The 16,920-nt window shown below is 41.5% G+C and overlaps 1 protein-coding gene across 2 annotated transcripts in view; it reads right to left on the bottom strand.

The window, feature by feature from the left end:
• Positions 1-16,920, bottom strand: part of akap6 (A-kinase anchoring protein 6) — a 189,622-nt gene that overhangs the window by 75,231 nt on the left and 97,471 nt on the right. For both annotated transcript variants that reach the window (XM_014194357.3, XM_014194363.3), the window contains exon 9: positions 12,976-13,096. In XM_014194357.3, the coding sequence (XP_014049832.3) occupies positions 12,976-13,096 (121 nt within the window). The remainder of the gene's footprint in view (positions 1-12,975; positions 13,097-16,920) is intronic.

The raw sequence follows: 16,920 nt of genomic DNA, 5'->3' as shown, positions 1-16,920 counted from the left end.
ATTTCTCCGTGTCTTTGCCATGATGAGGGTGACAAAATGACTACCGTAATCAGAATGATGGGAAGTTTGAGAGCGCTCGATATAATCTAAACAGTAAACAAAAAAGTTGTTTGACCTTAACCCGTTCGGAAATTTCATCGGTCTAATGAAAGCTTCATGCCGCCAAAAAACTGAGCACGTCACAGAATGTGTTTTTAATTTTTTTTTAATTGAAAGCGGGAAAAATCCATATATTAGCCGCGTCATTGTTTAAGCCGTGAGGTTCAAAGCTGGGAAAAAAGTTGCGGCTTATAGTCCGGAATTTACCGTAGATATGTATTTAATTGAGTTTGATTAAATGTTTTCTATAATCTTTTTCACAAGTGTACTGACACGTGACTAAATGATTCCAGCTGCATAAGAAACCAATAAAGTGTTGACTTCAACTTCTGGATCAATTTATTGAGATATTCATGAAATGTACTTGGAGGTAACTTAATACAATCTTACTGCCCAAAAAATATATGCAGTGAGTTGGTGTATCATTTCAACTTTAATTTGTTGGCAAGTAAAAATGTTTCAATAAAATAATAGATTAGTTAATCAATGTAGCAAATAAGTAGACATGGCTTGTATTCAAGACAACGTTTACTTGCTCTGGAGACCGAGGTGAGTTTACAAAGCAGTATGCAGGAACAGTTATTTTATTTGTATTTTTTATTTAACCTTTATTTAACTAGGCAAGTCAGTTAATAAGAACAAATTCTTATTTTACAATGACAGCCTACCCCGGCCAAACCCTCCCCTAACCCGGACGACGCTGGGCCAATTGTGCGCGCCCTATGGGACTCCCGATCACGGCCGGTTGTGATACAGCCCAGGATCGAACCAGGGTCTGTAGTGACACCTCTAGCACTGAGATGCAGTGCCTTAGACTGCTGCGCCACTCAGGATCCTTAAATTATGGCAATATATGACATATATATACAGTAGAATAAAAATATACTACTAACGTGTATAATAAATACTTCAGTTCTACAAAGGGAATACTTGCATATTATGTTTTTTTCGGGGGTGCAGCGAGGTGTTCTTAGTCACTTTGGGGAGATTGTTGTTATGGACCTTTCACATCTACTCTTGAGTCATCAACTTCTTTGTATCCAACATACCGTGTGAGGGATAAATTGCTCAAATGGCCCCAACGCACATGCAGGCAAGGGGATTCGGTGTCCCCTGCCTAGCTTCTCCCCACGTAGAACAAACACAAACTCCAAAAATAATCTTTAGGCCACCAAGCATTATTGTCTGTAAGAGAATGACAAAAACACTATTTGACTTTCTTGGGCAATCATTGTGTACTGTCTGTATTCCTACTGTAGCAGCATGAGGCAGAATATTACACGTCACAGGTACATGTTAGCTAGCTAGCTACAACACACAGGTGTAGTTACTCAAAGACTAATATGAGTCATAAAGCCAAAGTAATTCATTTACTCTTCATCATCATCATTATCATCATCATTAAAACATTTCTCAAGTTTTGCTCATAATGAGATGCACTGACGCTAGCTAGCTAACATTAGCTAACTAGCTATAATGCTAGACTACTGTACATTAGCTCAATTATAGCTCAATTATAATGTACTGAACAACACTGCCTTGTGTAAAAAGAGAGCTTATATTGCTAGCTAGCTACCGACAGCAAAACAACCAACGTGTTTGTCACATGCCCTCCTTGTCCAGCTGGTCTAGGCTGCCGCCGCCAGTTGATCTTGGACGTTCTGAAGAACGTCTCCAGCACCCCTCTATCCATATGAGCGTCAATGGTCTGTCACACATACATTGGGTCTGCAGTGACCCTCTCCAATAAGAACTGTCCACCATCAAATTCGTTGCAGCACAGACATTCCTCTTCTGTTGGCATGGCTGGACAGCACCTGCATAGGCACCACCAGTTAGAGTCTGACCGTGGCTCCCCATTGCTGCTTGCTGGTCTCAACTCCTCTTCCCGTGAACCTGGAGAAACTAGTACCACCCCCGTTTTGAAAAGACTGCCTTCGAGGGTGGGAACACAATTGGACAAGGAAGTAGAGCTCCCGTCAGACTGTAGTATTTACAATGCCAGGGAAAATGAGTAAACCTAGAAATCCTGCAATGTCATGGCAGATAGGAACATCACTGTGACAAGTCCAATGGCTCTATTGAACAAGGACAACTATAGCTACTCGCTGCTAGCGTGATCGTGTAATCCGCAAAACACAAAGGCCACAATAATTGCTACAAAACATGACTCCATTCATTTCTAGATCAGACAGCAGGCTCAATCAACCAATGACGTCATTGTTTGAACTCTCCCGGCATAAAATAAATAAAAAATGCTATGGTGCATAATTATGTCTGAAACACCTCTCATAACTCATAATTATGTCTGAAACACCTCTCATAACTCATAATTATGTCTGAAACACCTCTCATAACTCATAATTATGTCTGAAACACCTCTCGTAACTCATAATTATGTCTGAAACACCTCTCATAACTCATAATTATGTCTGAAACACCTCTCGTAACTCATAATTATGTCTGAAACACCTCTCGTAACTCATAATTATGTAGAAAGACTGGAAGAACACCCCAAATAGTGTCTAGCGGTGAAGTTTCCCTTTAATAAGAGCCTAACAACTACACCCTCCTCAAACAGTAAGGCTTTCCCCTCTTCTTTCTGCTTCTTTCTACTCTATTGTTTCCTATCCTCCATTCTCTCTCTTTCTCCCCCTCTTTCCCTTTCTTGGTCTGCTTTGCACATCCAATCCTCTCAATCTAACAATCAATCAAGGTAGTTACTGGTGTTCAGTTTGTTTCTAGGAAATAATTAGAGCGACAAAAAACATGTTTCCTTATCAACAATGGTAAAAGGTTGTGACTTTACAATTTTTCTCTTCTAAAATGTGACGGATTTGTTGATGTAACAAAGAGATTTGTTCCTTCCCTCAACTCCGATGCTGGGTATTGTGTTTCCGCCTGTCAGAATGACTTAAGGCTATAAGAGGAAGACCTGCCCTCAGATCCCAGCACTGAGAAGGGGCAGCTGGCCATAGTTTGATCTCTGATTCTCCATTCTATAACTACAAGGCTTGCTGCGTGTTGCATCTCTCCCCTGTGGTATGACTCCCATTTTCTGAGCCCATTCGCATCGCAAGCAGCCATCTGGTACACGCACACACACACACACACACACACACACACACACACACACACACACACACACACACACACACACACACACACACACACACACACACACACACACACACACACACACACACACACACACACACACACACACAATGTAGAAGCGCAATAATGCACAAACACACATAAATGCGCATACACACACACACAAACACACACACAGCAGCAGCAAACATTAGCCTCCCCAACCAACACAGAGGTCTTTGTATAGCAACACTGGCATCTGACCCAAAGCTGCCGATAGAAGGGGTGATACGGGGTGAAGGGGTATTGGCTGTGCAGGGTGGGGGGTATTAGCTTGGCTGTGTTGGGAAGGAAACGTGGTGGGTTAGGTTGGAGGTGAACCAAGAGTCAGGAGGTGTGACAGAATAGACAGAGGCGAGATGTGAAAGATTGGCCTGGTGAGGGGTAGTCATTCTGTGCCACTTGGTAAGGAGCCCAGGAGTGGGACACTCAACTCAATGGAGGATTGTTAGCTGACTGAAGGCAGTGCCAGCACTAGCCCCACCATGTCATTATGACGATTCTCTATAGCAACTGCTTCTATGGATGGATGAAATGTTTCCCTTTAATCAGAATGAAACCTTCAACATACGCACACACAACACACACACAACACACACAACTCACACCCACACATTCACCTCAACCCCAAACGCCTCCCTGTCCAGATGTGATTTCAATGAACAGTCACTTCTTCGCTAGCAAACTGTCCCTCCCGGAAGTGTTTCATTAATTGTAGAGTCTCCGCCTCCAAAAAATATTTTGTTTACTTTTGGAAGTGACACTCTGGTTGCCCTGGAGATGGGCTGAATCACAGTGTTCTAGAAACACACTGTGGCTTTTAATTGCGGTCAATCTATTCATACTGAGAGAGGTGGCAAGGACGAGGACACTTCACAACTTCATTAGAAGATACAGACAGCCAGGCATGGTACTCCGTCAGCAGGGTTTTGATTCAGGCCACATTTTAACAAGAGACACTGTCAGTGAAAATAAAATTGTTATCAAAGAGGCGAGAATGTAAGCAAGCGAAGATAAGAAGGGCTTGTTATTATTTCTGGTCAATTCAAGCGGCAGCTTTGAGGGAAACTGTTCTGCTGCCTGCTCTCCCATGGTGAAGTGACTCACGGCGACCGTCTAAAATGACACGGGAGGAGAGTCAAACATTACTTGAATTAAACTACAGACAGCTACTGCATTACTTCTCATGGAACACAGTGTCAACAAATTAACTCTCCACTCTCATTATGCCTTCACTATGAATTATTGAAAATGACTAATGCAGCCAGGCATGTGTGTGTGTACATGTGTGTTCAACAATGAATGTGTGGATGGTTCCAGCAGTATCACCTCCACAGTGTGTGTGTGTCTGTGTGTGTGTGTGTAGTGTTTGTGTCTGACAGTGAGTGACTGGAGAGAGAGAGCCCCATGGAGCTGAATCTCCACATTAAACACCACCTGCTCCTTCCAGATACATAAAACACAGCACTGTGTCACACACACACACACACACACACACACACACACACACACACACACACACACACACACACACACACACACACACACACACACACACACACACACACACACACACACACACACACTCACACACACACACACACACCTCGCCTTTGTAGCTCCACCATGCCTAACCACCCACACGCATGTAGCCAGGCATAATGCAGATTAACACCAACACACACGCTCCACTTCCTCAGCACTCACTGATCTGAGCAGTCCTCTAATAAACAGTAGTCTAGATATCAACATTCTGATTGTCATTCTCCCTCAGATAAATACTGTGTTCTAGCTATGTTTTCCATTTGTTCTGTGTTCTATATGGAGGATTAGAGATAACGGCTGTAATATTCATACTGAGCAGAGCCGTCAACTGTCACGTGAGGTAAAAAGAGATGAAAAGTCTAATGAGGGAGTGGAGAGGAGACCTGAACTGTAAACACACACAGACAGGCTACAATGGATAATCTCACTACCGCATGCTGCCATATTGTCTCCCCGGAAGTTCGAATGAGAAGTCACATAGAATAAATATAAAAGAAGATTTTATAGAACTAACACATATTTTTCATCAGGCAAGTCAGTTAAGAACAAATTCTTATTTTCAATGACAGCCTATTAACTGCCTTGTTCAGGGGCAGAACAACAGATTTTTAACTTATCAGCTCGGGGATTCTATCTTGCAACCTTTCGGTTACTAGTCCAACGCTCTAACCACTAGGCTACCTGCCTCCCCGTATGCAACTAAGAAGTCAAATAGGGGAGGATTTTAATAACAATATTTGAAGGTCAATACAGATCATGTTTCGATCTACCTAACCAATGTAGCATTAATCTACACATTTTCTGAGTTCTACCAACAGGGCACAAATACTATGAGAGAGAGGAGATACATCGTTGAGAATGTATCAATATTTTACAAAGAACTTGGCCCATAAAAAAACCTCTAAGTTATTTAATATTAATGAATGCATCACCTTCATGAATATTCATGATCAGATGAATATTTTAGTTAATCTGCAATGGGCGAATTAGACTGCTCTTTCAACTAATCAATAACTTGGAGGTGATTGTCATTGACGGATAACGTCAACAACGTCCAGACGAAAGGGCCAGAAAATAAAGTTACACTCCACAACTGTAGCTTGATCATCAGTGAAGATCATCACTCGGTCTGCAGAGTACATGGCAGCAATCAATGCCCCTGTGAACAACATTTTTCTGATGGATCTAGCCACAAAAATAGAGATCAAATGTTTGAAAATAGGATGCCATGAGGCCGGGGTTAGACTCCTGTCTAATATTCAGCAGTGGCTCATTCTAAAGAAGTGGCTCTCTGATCAGCGCAGATTAAGTGAAATGTATTCTGACTGTCAGAAGTCAACTGAGAGGGCATCACCATCATCGCCACCGCTGTAGTGTTGATGTGGATGGTTAAACCATAAAGAAGGCAACACAGACACCAAGCCAACACCAGCTCAGCACTTGATGTCTAGTCTGCCACTACGGGATATTTACAGTGGGGTCCAACATGATTGGATCTCTTGATAAAATGAGCTAAAAAGACTGTTTAAAATAAATAATACAAATACTGAGCTACTGCATATTGTATGCTCCACATTTTTTTTTTTATGTTTATAATTTTATACTAATACAATTGCTCAGAGAAATACATTTTGTTAAACAAGTAATTAAAAAACCTCAAAAGGATTGGGGGTCAATTCTCTAGCACCCTCCCCTTGTGAGGATAGCAACACTGAGACTTTTTCCTCAATGTTTTTATTTAAGATTGGAGAACACATTGGGAGGGATCTTAGACCATTCCTCCATACAGAATCCTCCCAGATCCTTGATATCCTTCGTTTTCACTTGTGGACTGCCCTCTTCAATTCAAACCACGAGGTTTCCAATGGGGCTCCAGTCCGGAGGACTGAGATGGCCATTGGAAAATTGAGATTTTGTGGTCAGTTATCCATTTCATGTAGATTTTGATGTGCAAAGTGACGTAAAAGATAATACTTAAAAAAAAAAAAAATGTTTTGCGTGGGAAAAATCACACAGCTCAAATTCTCTAAATTGAAAAAGAAAAAAGACAATGATGGGTAGGAAATGTAGTGGGAGGAACTGTCACTGTTACATTTCATACAGGAGAGTATAATAGATATAATTTGGGCTTGGCACCATTTTCAGAAAGTATAAAGGCTCTTTCATATAATGACAGTATAAAAGAAAAGGAAATTGTGTGATATTTCCTACTTCATCACTTAAGATATGACTAATGGTGAGGTCAATATGCAAGATGAGAGAAGATTAGTTTTGACCTTGACTGTGACCTTCTGCAGTTTGGAAATGAAAATGTGTGCAGAGGGAGGAGGAGAAGGCTGTTGGGGAGCCCTTTCTTGTCATTATGTTGTTTCCAGTTCTGAAGGTGGTTATTAATTTTATTTCTTTATGATTCACAATCTGCTCTTTCGAAATATGCCATATGCTCAAAGCAATTCAAGGATGACGAGTGTCAGAATCAGTACTGTAATAAAAATAGCCTAAATGAGCTTGATTTACAGCCTGTGCCTCCCAGCAGTCAGGCCTCTCTCCCTCACCTATGATAAAATCCCCTAGCCTTGGCAAACAACAGCCTGCTTGCCTGCCTGCCAGCCAGCCAGCCAGCAACACAGGACCAACACACACACTTACCTTTTTCAATCAATCCAGTGTTAGCCAGATAAAAAAACAGAGTGCAGGTGTAGGGAGAAATGTATAACAAATGGGCAGTGTAGTACATATTTATTAGCATTGGAGGAAATTAAATCAATATCAGGGCCCAAATCAGGTTGTTTTAATCAGGAACAAACATATTGACTTAACACAATATGGGCAGTTTTATCTATCACTAATAAAAACTCATTGAGACAAGGCGCCTATAAAGGCTGTGACAAAATAGGAACCTCTATCTACATCTTGCTATGTTCTATTGCTCTCTCCTATCGCTCTGACTCCCTCGCTCTCTCTCTCCATCTCTGTCTCCCTCTCTCTTTCGCCCTCTCTCGCTTCCTCTCTCCCTCTGTGTCCTTCTTTCCATGCCTCTGAGGGAAGGAGCATCTGAAGGACAGAAGACTAGTGTGCCTGAGACCTCATATCAGAACACATGGTGCCCTGTGCGTTCCCATACATTCATTTGGCTGCAGTCTGGTCAGTAGCCCTTTCCTGCAGTCAAATGACCTAGTGGTCTCATTGGCGGAATGTTATTCATATTTTTCAGAATTGCATAACATTAAAAAACCTACTGAAAATCTGGTGTTTCTATGTCAAATGGTTTTGTTATATTTCAGTCTTCTGTGATGTATATAAAGTATAATATTGGGATGCAAACTCAAAATGTAATACATTTCATCTCTATATCTGACATGGTACAGGTGTCTTCTCTTTTGAAGCCCATAACCATGTGTGTGAGGTGCATACTTGGGTTTCAGAGTAGATTTGTTTAAGACTACCAAGAAACACTCTGTGTGACCCTGATTTAGCCCACTGCAGTAAAACGTTAATGCCTCCCTCTCTTTCGACTTTTATGAAATTACACCTAATGGAATGTGATAATGGGAGCTTTCTGGCAATCAGGATGTTAGCTATGGTGTGGGTGGTCAGAGGTAGGGAGGTGCATGAAAAGGATTACTAAAGACCCCCCTCACACACACACCCCCTCTCCCAGGGCCCAGCTAAGGAGAATATGATTACAAGCTAGTAGGCCAGGCCCTCCTCTGGGGCATAGAGCATCACCATCCATCCATTATTGTAGAGCACCACCATACAGACAGTAACATCCATCCAGTAACATCCATCCAGTAACATCCATACAGTAACGATACATCCATCCAGTAACATCCATACCGTAACAGGATACATCCATCCAGTAACATCCATACAGTAACAGGATACATCCATCCAGTAACATCGATACAGTAACAGGATACATCCATACAGTAACATCCAGACAGTAACATCCATACAGTAACAGGATACATCCATACAGTAACATCCAGACAGTAACATCCATACAGTAACATCCAGACAGTAACATCCATACAGTAACATCCATACAGTAACAGGATACATCCATACAGTAACATCCATACAGTAACATCCATACAGTAACAGGATACATCCATACAGTAACATCCAGACAGTAACAGGATACATCCATACAGTAACATCCATACAGTAACATCCATACAGTAACATCCATACAGTAACAGGATACATCCATACAGTAACATCCATACAGTAACATCCATACAGTAACAGGATACATCCATACAGTAACATCCATACAGTAACATTCAGACAGTAACATCCATACAGTAACATCCATACAGTAACATCCATACAGTAACATCCATACAGTAACAGGATACATCCATACAGTAACATCCATACAGTAACATCCATACAGTAACAGGATACATCCATACAGTAACATCCATACAGTAACATCCATACAGTAACAGGATACATCCATACAGTAACATCCATACAGTAACATCCATACAGTAACAGGATACATCCATACAGTAACATCCATACAGTAACAGGATACATCCATACAGTAACATCCATACAGTAACATCCAGACAGTAACAGGATACATCCATACAGTAACATCCATACAGTAACAGGATACATCCAGACAGTAACATCCAGACAGTAACATCCATACAGTAACATCCAGACAGTAACATCCATACAGTAACAGGATACATCCATACAGTAACATCCATACAGTAACATCCAGACAGTAACAGGATACATCCATACAGTAACATCCATACAGTAACATCCAGACAGTAACATCCAGACAGTAACATCCATACAGTAACATCCAGACAGTAACATCCAGACAGTAACATCCATACAGTAACATCCAGACAGTAACATCCAGACAGTAACAGGATACATCCATACAGTAACATCCATACAGTAACAGGATACATCCATACAGTAACATCCATACAGTAACAGGATACATCCATACAGTAACATCCATACAGTAACAGGATACATCCATACAGTAACATCCATACAGTAACATCCAGACAGTAACATCCATACAGTAACATCCAGACAGTAACATCCATCCAGTAACAGGATACATCCATACAGTAACATCCATCCAGTAACAGGATACATCCATACAGTTACATCCAGACAGTAACATCCATACAGTAACAGGATACATCCATACAGTAACATCCAGACAGTAACATCCAGACAGTAACAGGATACATCCATACAGTAACATCCATACAGTAACATCCATACAGTAACAGGATACATCCATACAGTAACATCCATACAGTAACAGGATACATCCATACAGTAACATCCATACAGTAACAGGATACATTCATACAGTAACATCCATACAGTAACATCCATACAGTAACATCCATACAGTAACATCCATACAGTAACAGGATACATCCATGCAGTAACATCCATACAGTAACATCCAGACAGTAACAGGATACATCCATACAGTAACATCCATACAGTAACAGGATACATCCAGACAGTAACATCCAGACAGTAACATCCAGACAGTAACATCCATACAGTAACATCCATACAGTAACATCCATACAGTAACAGGATACATCCATACAGTAACATCCAGACAGTAACATCCATACAGTAACAGGATACATCCATACAGTAACATCCATACAGTAACATTCAGACAGTAACATCCATACAGTAACATCCATACAGTAACATCCATACAGTAACAGGATACATCCATACAGTAACATCCATACAGTAACATCCATACAGTAACAGGATACATCCATACAGTAACATCCATACAGTAACAGGATACATCCATACAGTAACATCCATACAGTAACATCCATACAGTAACAGGATACATCCATACAGTAACATCCATACAGTAACATCCATACAGTAACAGGATACATCCATACAGTAACATCCATACAGTAACATCCAGACAGTAACAGGATACATCCATACAGTAACATCCATACAGTAACAGGATACATCCAGACAGTAACATCCAGACAGTAACATCCATACAGTAACATCCAGACAGTAACATCCATACAGTAACAGGATACATCCATACAGTAACATCCATACAGTAACATCCAGACAGTAACAGGATACATCCATACAGTAACATCCATACAGTAACATCCAGACAGTAACATCCAGACAGTAACATCCATACAGTAATATCCAGACAGTAACATCCGTACAGTAACATCCAGACAGTAACATCCAGACAGTAACAGGATACATCCATACAGTAACATCCATACAGTAACAGGATACATCCATACAGTAACATCCATACAGTAACAGGATACATCCATACAGTAACATCCATACAGTAACAGGATACATCCATACAGTAACATCCAGACAGTAACATCCATACAGTAACATCCAGACAGTAACATCCATCCAGTAACAGGATACATCCATACAGTAACATCCATCCAGTAACAGGATACATCCATACAGTTACATCCAGACAGTAACATCCATACAGTAACAGGATACATCCATACAGTAACATCCAGACAGTAACATCCAGACAGTAACAGGATACATCCATACAGTAACATCCATACAGTAACATCCATACAGTAACAGGATACATCCATACAGTATCATCCATACAGTAACAGGATACATCCATACAGTAACATCCATACAGTAACAGGATACATTCATACAGTAACATCCATACAGTAACATCCATACAGTAACAGGATACATCCATGCAGTAACATCCATAGAGTAACAGGATACATCCATACAGTAACATCCATACAGTAACAGGATACATCCATACAGTAACATCCATACAGTAACATCCAGACAGTAACATCCATACAGTAACATCCATACAGTAACAGGATACATCCATACAGTAACATCCAGACAGTAACATCCATACAGTAACATCCAGACAGTAACATCCATACAGTAACAGGATACATCCATACAGTAACATCCATACAGTAACATCCAGACAGTAACATCCAGACAGTAACAGGATACATCCATACAGTAACATCCATACAGTAACATCCATACAGTAACATCCAGACAGTAACAGGATACATCCATACAGTAACATCCATACAGTAACAGGATACATCCATACAGTAACATCCATACAGTAACAGGATACATCCATACAGTAACATCCATACAGTAACAGGATACATCCATCCAGTAACATCCATACAGTAACATCCATACAGTAACAATACATCCATACAGTAACATCCATCCAGTAACAGGATACATCCATACAGTAACATCCAGACAGTAACTTCCATACAGTAACATCCATACAGTAACAGGATACATCCATACAGTAACATCCAGACAGTAACATCCAGACAGTAACATCCAGACAGTAACAGGATACATCCAGACAGTAACAGGATACATCCAGACAGTAACAGGATACATCCATACAGTAACATCCAGACAGTAACAGGATACATCCATACAGTAACATCCATACAGTAACATCCAGGCAGTAACATCCAGACAGTAACATCCAGACAGTAACATCCAGACAGTAACAGGATACATCCATACAGTAACATCCATACAGTAACAGGATACATCCATACAGTAACATCCATCCAGTAACATCCATCCAGTAACATCCAGACAGTAACAGGATACATCCATCCAGTAACATCCATACAGTAACAGGATACATCCATCCAGTAACATCCATACAGTAACATCCATACAGTAACATCCAGACAGTAACAGGATACATCCATACAGTAACATCCAGACAGTAACATCCATACAGTAACATCCATACAGTAACATCCATACAGTAACAGGATACATCCAGACAGTAACAGGATACATCGAGACAGTAACAGGATACATCCATACAGTAACATCCAGTAACAGGATACATCCATCCAGTAACATCCTGTTACAGCCAGCTAGTAACATCCAGCAAGTAACAGGCATCCAGTAACATCCATCCAATAGCATCCATCCAGTAACAGCCAGCTAGTAATACCCATACAGTAACAGGCACCCAGTAACAGTCATCCAGTAATATCCATACATTAACAGGATACAGCCATTCAGTAACATCCATTTACAGCCAGCTAGTAACATCCATACAGTAACAGGCATCCAGTAATAGCCATTCACCTTGTAGAGATGCTGCTGTTGCTCCTCTGACATCATCAGCTTGTAGCTGTCCATCACCACCGAGTCCATGTCCATAAGCCAATCCCAGAGCTCCTGGAAGTCAGACTCAAACTCCTGCAGACTGGAGGACAGGAAGGAGGGAGGAGAGGGAGAAGGGAAGGAGGGAGAAGAGGAGATGGGAAGAGGGAGGATAGAGGGAGGGGAGTAGAGTAGAGGGGAGAGTGGAAGGGAGGAGGGAGAAGAAGACAAGGAGGAAGAGCTGGGGTTAGAGACGACGCCCCTGCGAAATATCCCACTAAACCCCTGCTAAACGCCCACCCCCCCAATGGCCACCTCTTCTTCAGCTTAACCATTAGGTTGAAAAGAGGGAACGGCAGCCGGACATTACAGAGGGAATATTTGACAAGCGGTGGTAATTACCATGGCCCGTCAGTGGAATGCTGGGTTCAGGAGGGTGCAGAAGGTGTGAACAGGGTTAGACGCATACTGAATCTCTGACCCAGCTGGTGAGTGACACCTATCTCTATAGCACAGAAACAGCTTAATTAAACATGACTTCAACTCAACTCACCTTCCTCCCTACCTCCGTCACACCCCAGCCCCTCCTTCCCCTTCCCCTGACACGAAATAACATCAAATATTTATGAAAGGAACAAGGGCAATTGCTCAAACATACACATTACTGTCAGGGGTTTGGTTTGGTATTTTAGACTCGGCGGGTGGCTACATGTTTATAAACATTAGTGGTTCAAATTGTTTGGGAATTCGCCTGGGCTGCTCTGGACACTTTGACAGTTGTGTCAGGCTGGCGACGGCGTTCTCGTCCCTTCTCTCGACTTCCATTCACAAAGCAATCAACTGAGTTGTCCCTGAAGAAAGAAACGACTATGAATGAGATTACATAAATAACCATCAAACTGGAGGGAAATATCAACACCCTCTTTATTTTAATTTATAGCAGCAACAAAGTTAACACAGGAGCGGGATTGAGTTTGGGCTTAGTACTACATATGTAATTTCAACAAGCATGGCAGAGCTGTATGTATTAGCATTTTCAAGCAGACATTGATGAAACAAAATGACGTTAGGGAAAATATGAATATTTTAGTCCTTGTTATACAGAAGTCACTGATCATAACAAAACAGGGGAGACAGAAAATGAGAAACCGTGTGACAAGTAAAGCTCGAGGAAGTCACCCTAAGGCATTAAACTCCGCAACTCATTATACGGCGGCTGCTGTAGGCCTTTTGTAAGCTAAACTGATAAATACGTTACAATATTCCTTCCGCGATATTGTTTTTTCCTCACTAATACAAAACTAAATGCTTGTAGAACAAGATCTCTGCGGGCATCTAACCAAACAAACAAATAAGGGAATAAAATCAAGCCTCACAGCAGGATCCATTTAGCAGAGCTACATTATAGCCTTTTGAACTGTCACAATCTTTCTCTATCAGTTGCCTTGGTTGTGTACAAAGCATACTGTACTGTCTGTATGTCTCCTCAACTAAACTAAACCTTCAAAACCCTCCCTTTTGGCATTACTCTTCCCAGATCATTCCCTCCCTCCCTCCGATGAAAGTAGACATGCGTTAAATGTTACCCTGTTAACCGTAGGGATGCTAGGTCTGTGCTCTGCGGATGGATGGGTGGGTGCCGCACACTACAGCCCCAGTCTAGCTGACAGACACGCTAGCGTCTGAAATGGATGCATTTCCGTCCTCTATTCTTTTCAAATCCATTTAACATCAATCTCCCCCACTCAGAGGAGTGCTGGCTGGCTGATATGAGAGCAGCGCTACTGTACCTAATTCATCACCACCGCCCATCATTGGAGCCGCCATGTCACTCTGAGCAATAGGAAGGAAAGGTTGGACGCCTTATTGACACTCCTCACATCTCATTTAAAGTGACACCTTTATAGAAAGGCCCCTTTAATTGATGGTGTTAATCCCGACTGCTACTAACGAGGGAAATGAACATCTAAAATCCCTGCCTGTATGATATCTTTAAACCTGAAACGGCACCCTATTTCCTATATACAGTTGAAGTCGGAGGTCTACATACACTTTAGCCAAATACATTTCAACTCAGTTTTTCACAATTCCTGACATTTTATCCTAGTAAAAATTCCCTGTTTTAGGTCAGTTAGGATCACCACTTTATTTTAAGAAGGTGAAATGTCAGAATAATAGTAGAGAGAATGATTTATTTCAGCATTTATTTCTTTCATCACATTCCCAGTGGGTCAGAAGTTTACATACACTTAATTAGTATTTGCTAGCGTTGCCTTTAAATTGTTTAACTTGGGTCAAACGTTGCCTTCCACAAGCTTTCCACAATAAGTTGGGTGAATTTTGGCCCATTCCTCCTGGCAGAGCTGGTGTAAAAGAGTCAGGTTTGTCGGCCTCCTTGCTCACACATTCTTTTTCAGTTTTGCCCACAAATTTTCTATAGGATTGAGGTCAGGGCTTTGTGATGGCCACTCCAATACCTTGACTTTGTTGTCCTTAAGCCATTTTGCCACAACTTTGGAAGTGTGCTTGGGGTCATTGTCCATTTGGAAGACCCATTTGCGACCAAGCTTTAACTTCCTGACTGATGTCTTGAGATGTTGCTTCAATATATACACATCATTTCCTTTCCTCATGATGCCATCTATTTTGTGAAGTGCACCAGTCCCTCCTGCAGCAAAGCAGCCCCACAACATGATGCTGCCACCCCGGTGCTTCACGGTTGGGATGGTGTTGTTCGGCTTGCAAGCCTCCCCCTTTTTCATCCAAACATAACGATGGTCATTATGGCCAAACAGTTCTATTTTTGTTTCATCAGACCAGAGGACATTTCTCCAAAAAGTACGATCTTTGTCCCCATGTGCAGTTGCAAACCGTAGTCTGGCTTTTTTATGGCAGTTTTGGAGCAGTGGCTTCTTCCTTTCTGAGCGGCCTTTCAGGGTATGTCGATATAGGACTCGTTTTACTGTGGATATAGATACTTTTGTACCTGTTTCCTCCAGCATCTTCACAAGGTCCTTTGCTGTTGTTCTGGGATTGATTTACACTTTTCGCACCAAAGTACGTTCATCTCTAGGGGACAGAATGCGTCTCCATCCTGAGCAGTATGACGGCTGAGTGGTTCCATGGTGTTTATACCTGCGTACTATTGTTTGTACAGATGAACGTGGTACCTTCAGGTGTTTGGAAATTGCTCCCAAGGATGAACCAGACTTGTGGAGGTCAACAATTCTTTTCTGAGGTCTTGGCTGATTTCTTTTGATTTTCCATGATGTCATGCAAAGAGGCAGTGAGTTTGAAGCCTTGAAATACATCCACAGGTACACCTCCAATTGACTCAAATTATGTTAATTCGCCTATCAGAAGCTTCTAAAGCCATGACATAATTTTCTGGAATTTTCCAAGCTGTTTAAAGGCACAGTCAACTTAGTGAATGTAAACTTCTGACTCACTGGAATTGTGATACAGTGAATTATAAGTGAAATAATCTGTCTGTTAGCAATTGTTGGAAAAATTACTTGTGTCATGCACAAAGTAGATGTCCTAACCGACTTGCCAAAACTATAGTTTGTTAATTAACAAGAAATGTGTGGAGTGGTTTAAAAAGGAGTTTTAATGACACCAACCTAGGTGTATGTAAACTTCTTACTTCAACTGTATATAGCGCTCTGGCCAAAAGTAGTGTATTATATAGGGAGTAGTACACTTTATAGGGAATAGGATGGGGCTTTGGCCTAAAGCAGTACACCATACAGGGAATAGCTTCGGTCTCAGTGACTGGCAGGCATTCTGTAATTATCAAGGTTGAGAGGTGTGCTAGTGAGCCGACAGGCCTGAAAACGCAGCGGTGGTGGCGAGCTAGCAAGCAAGAAGAGAGGAGAGGCAGCCACGGCTATAGATTTCGACAGCTCCTTCCCGAAGACGTTTCCA

Source organism: Salmo salar, chromosome 01, assembly GCF_965601325.2.
Source record: "Salmo salar chromosome 01, fSalSal1, whole genome shotgun sequence".
Taxonomy (NCBI): Eukaryota; Metazoa; Chordata; class Actinopteri; order Salmoniformes; family Salmonidae; genus Salmo; species Salmo salar.
This window is presented reverse-complemented; position numbering and strand designations above follow the sequence as displayed.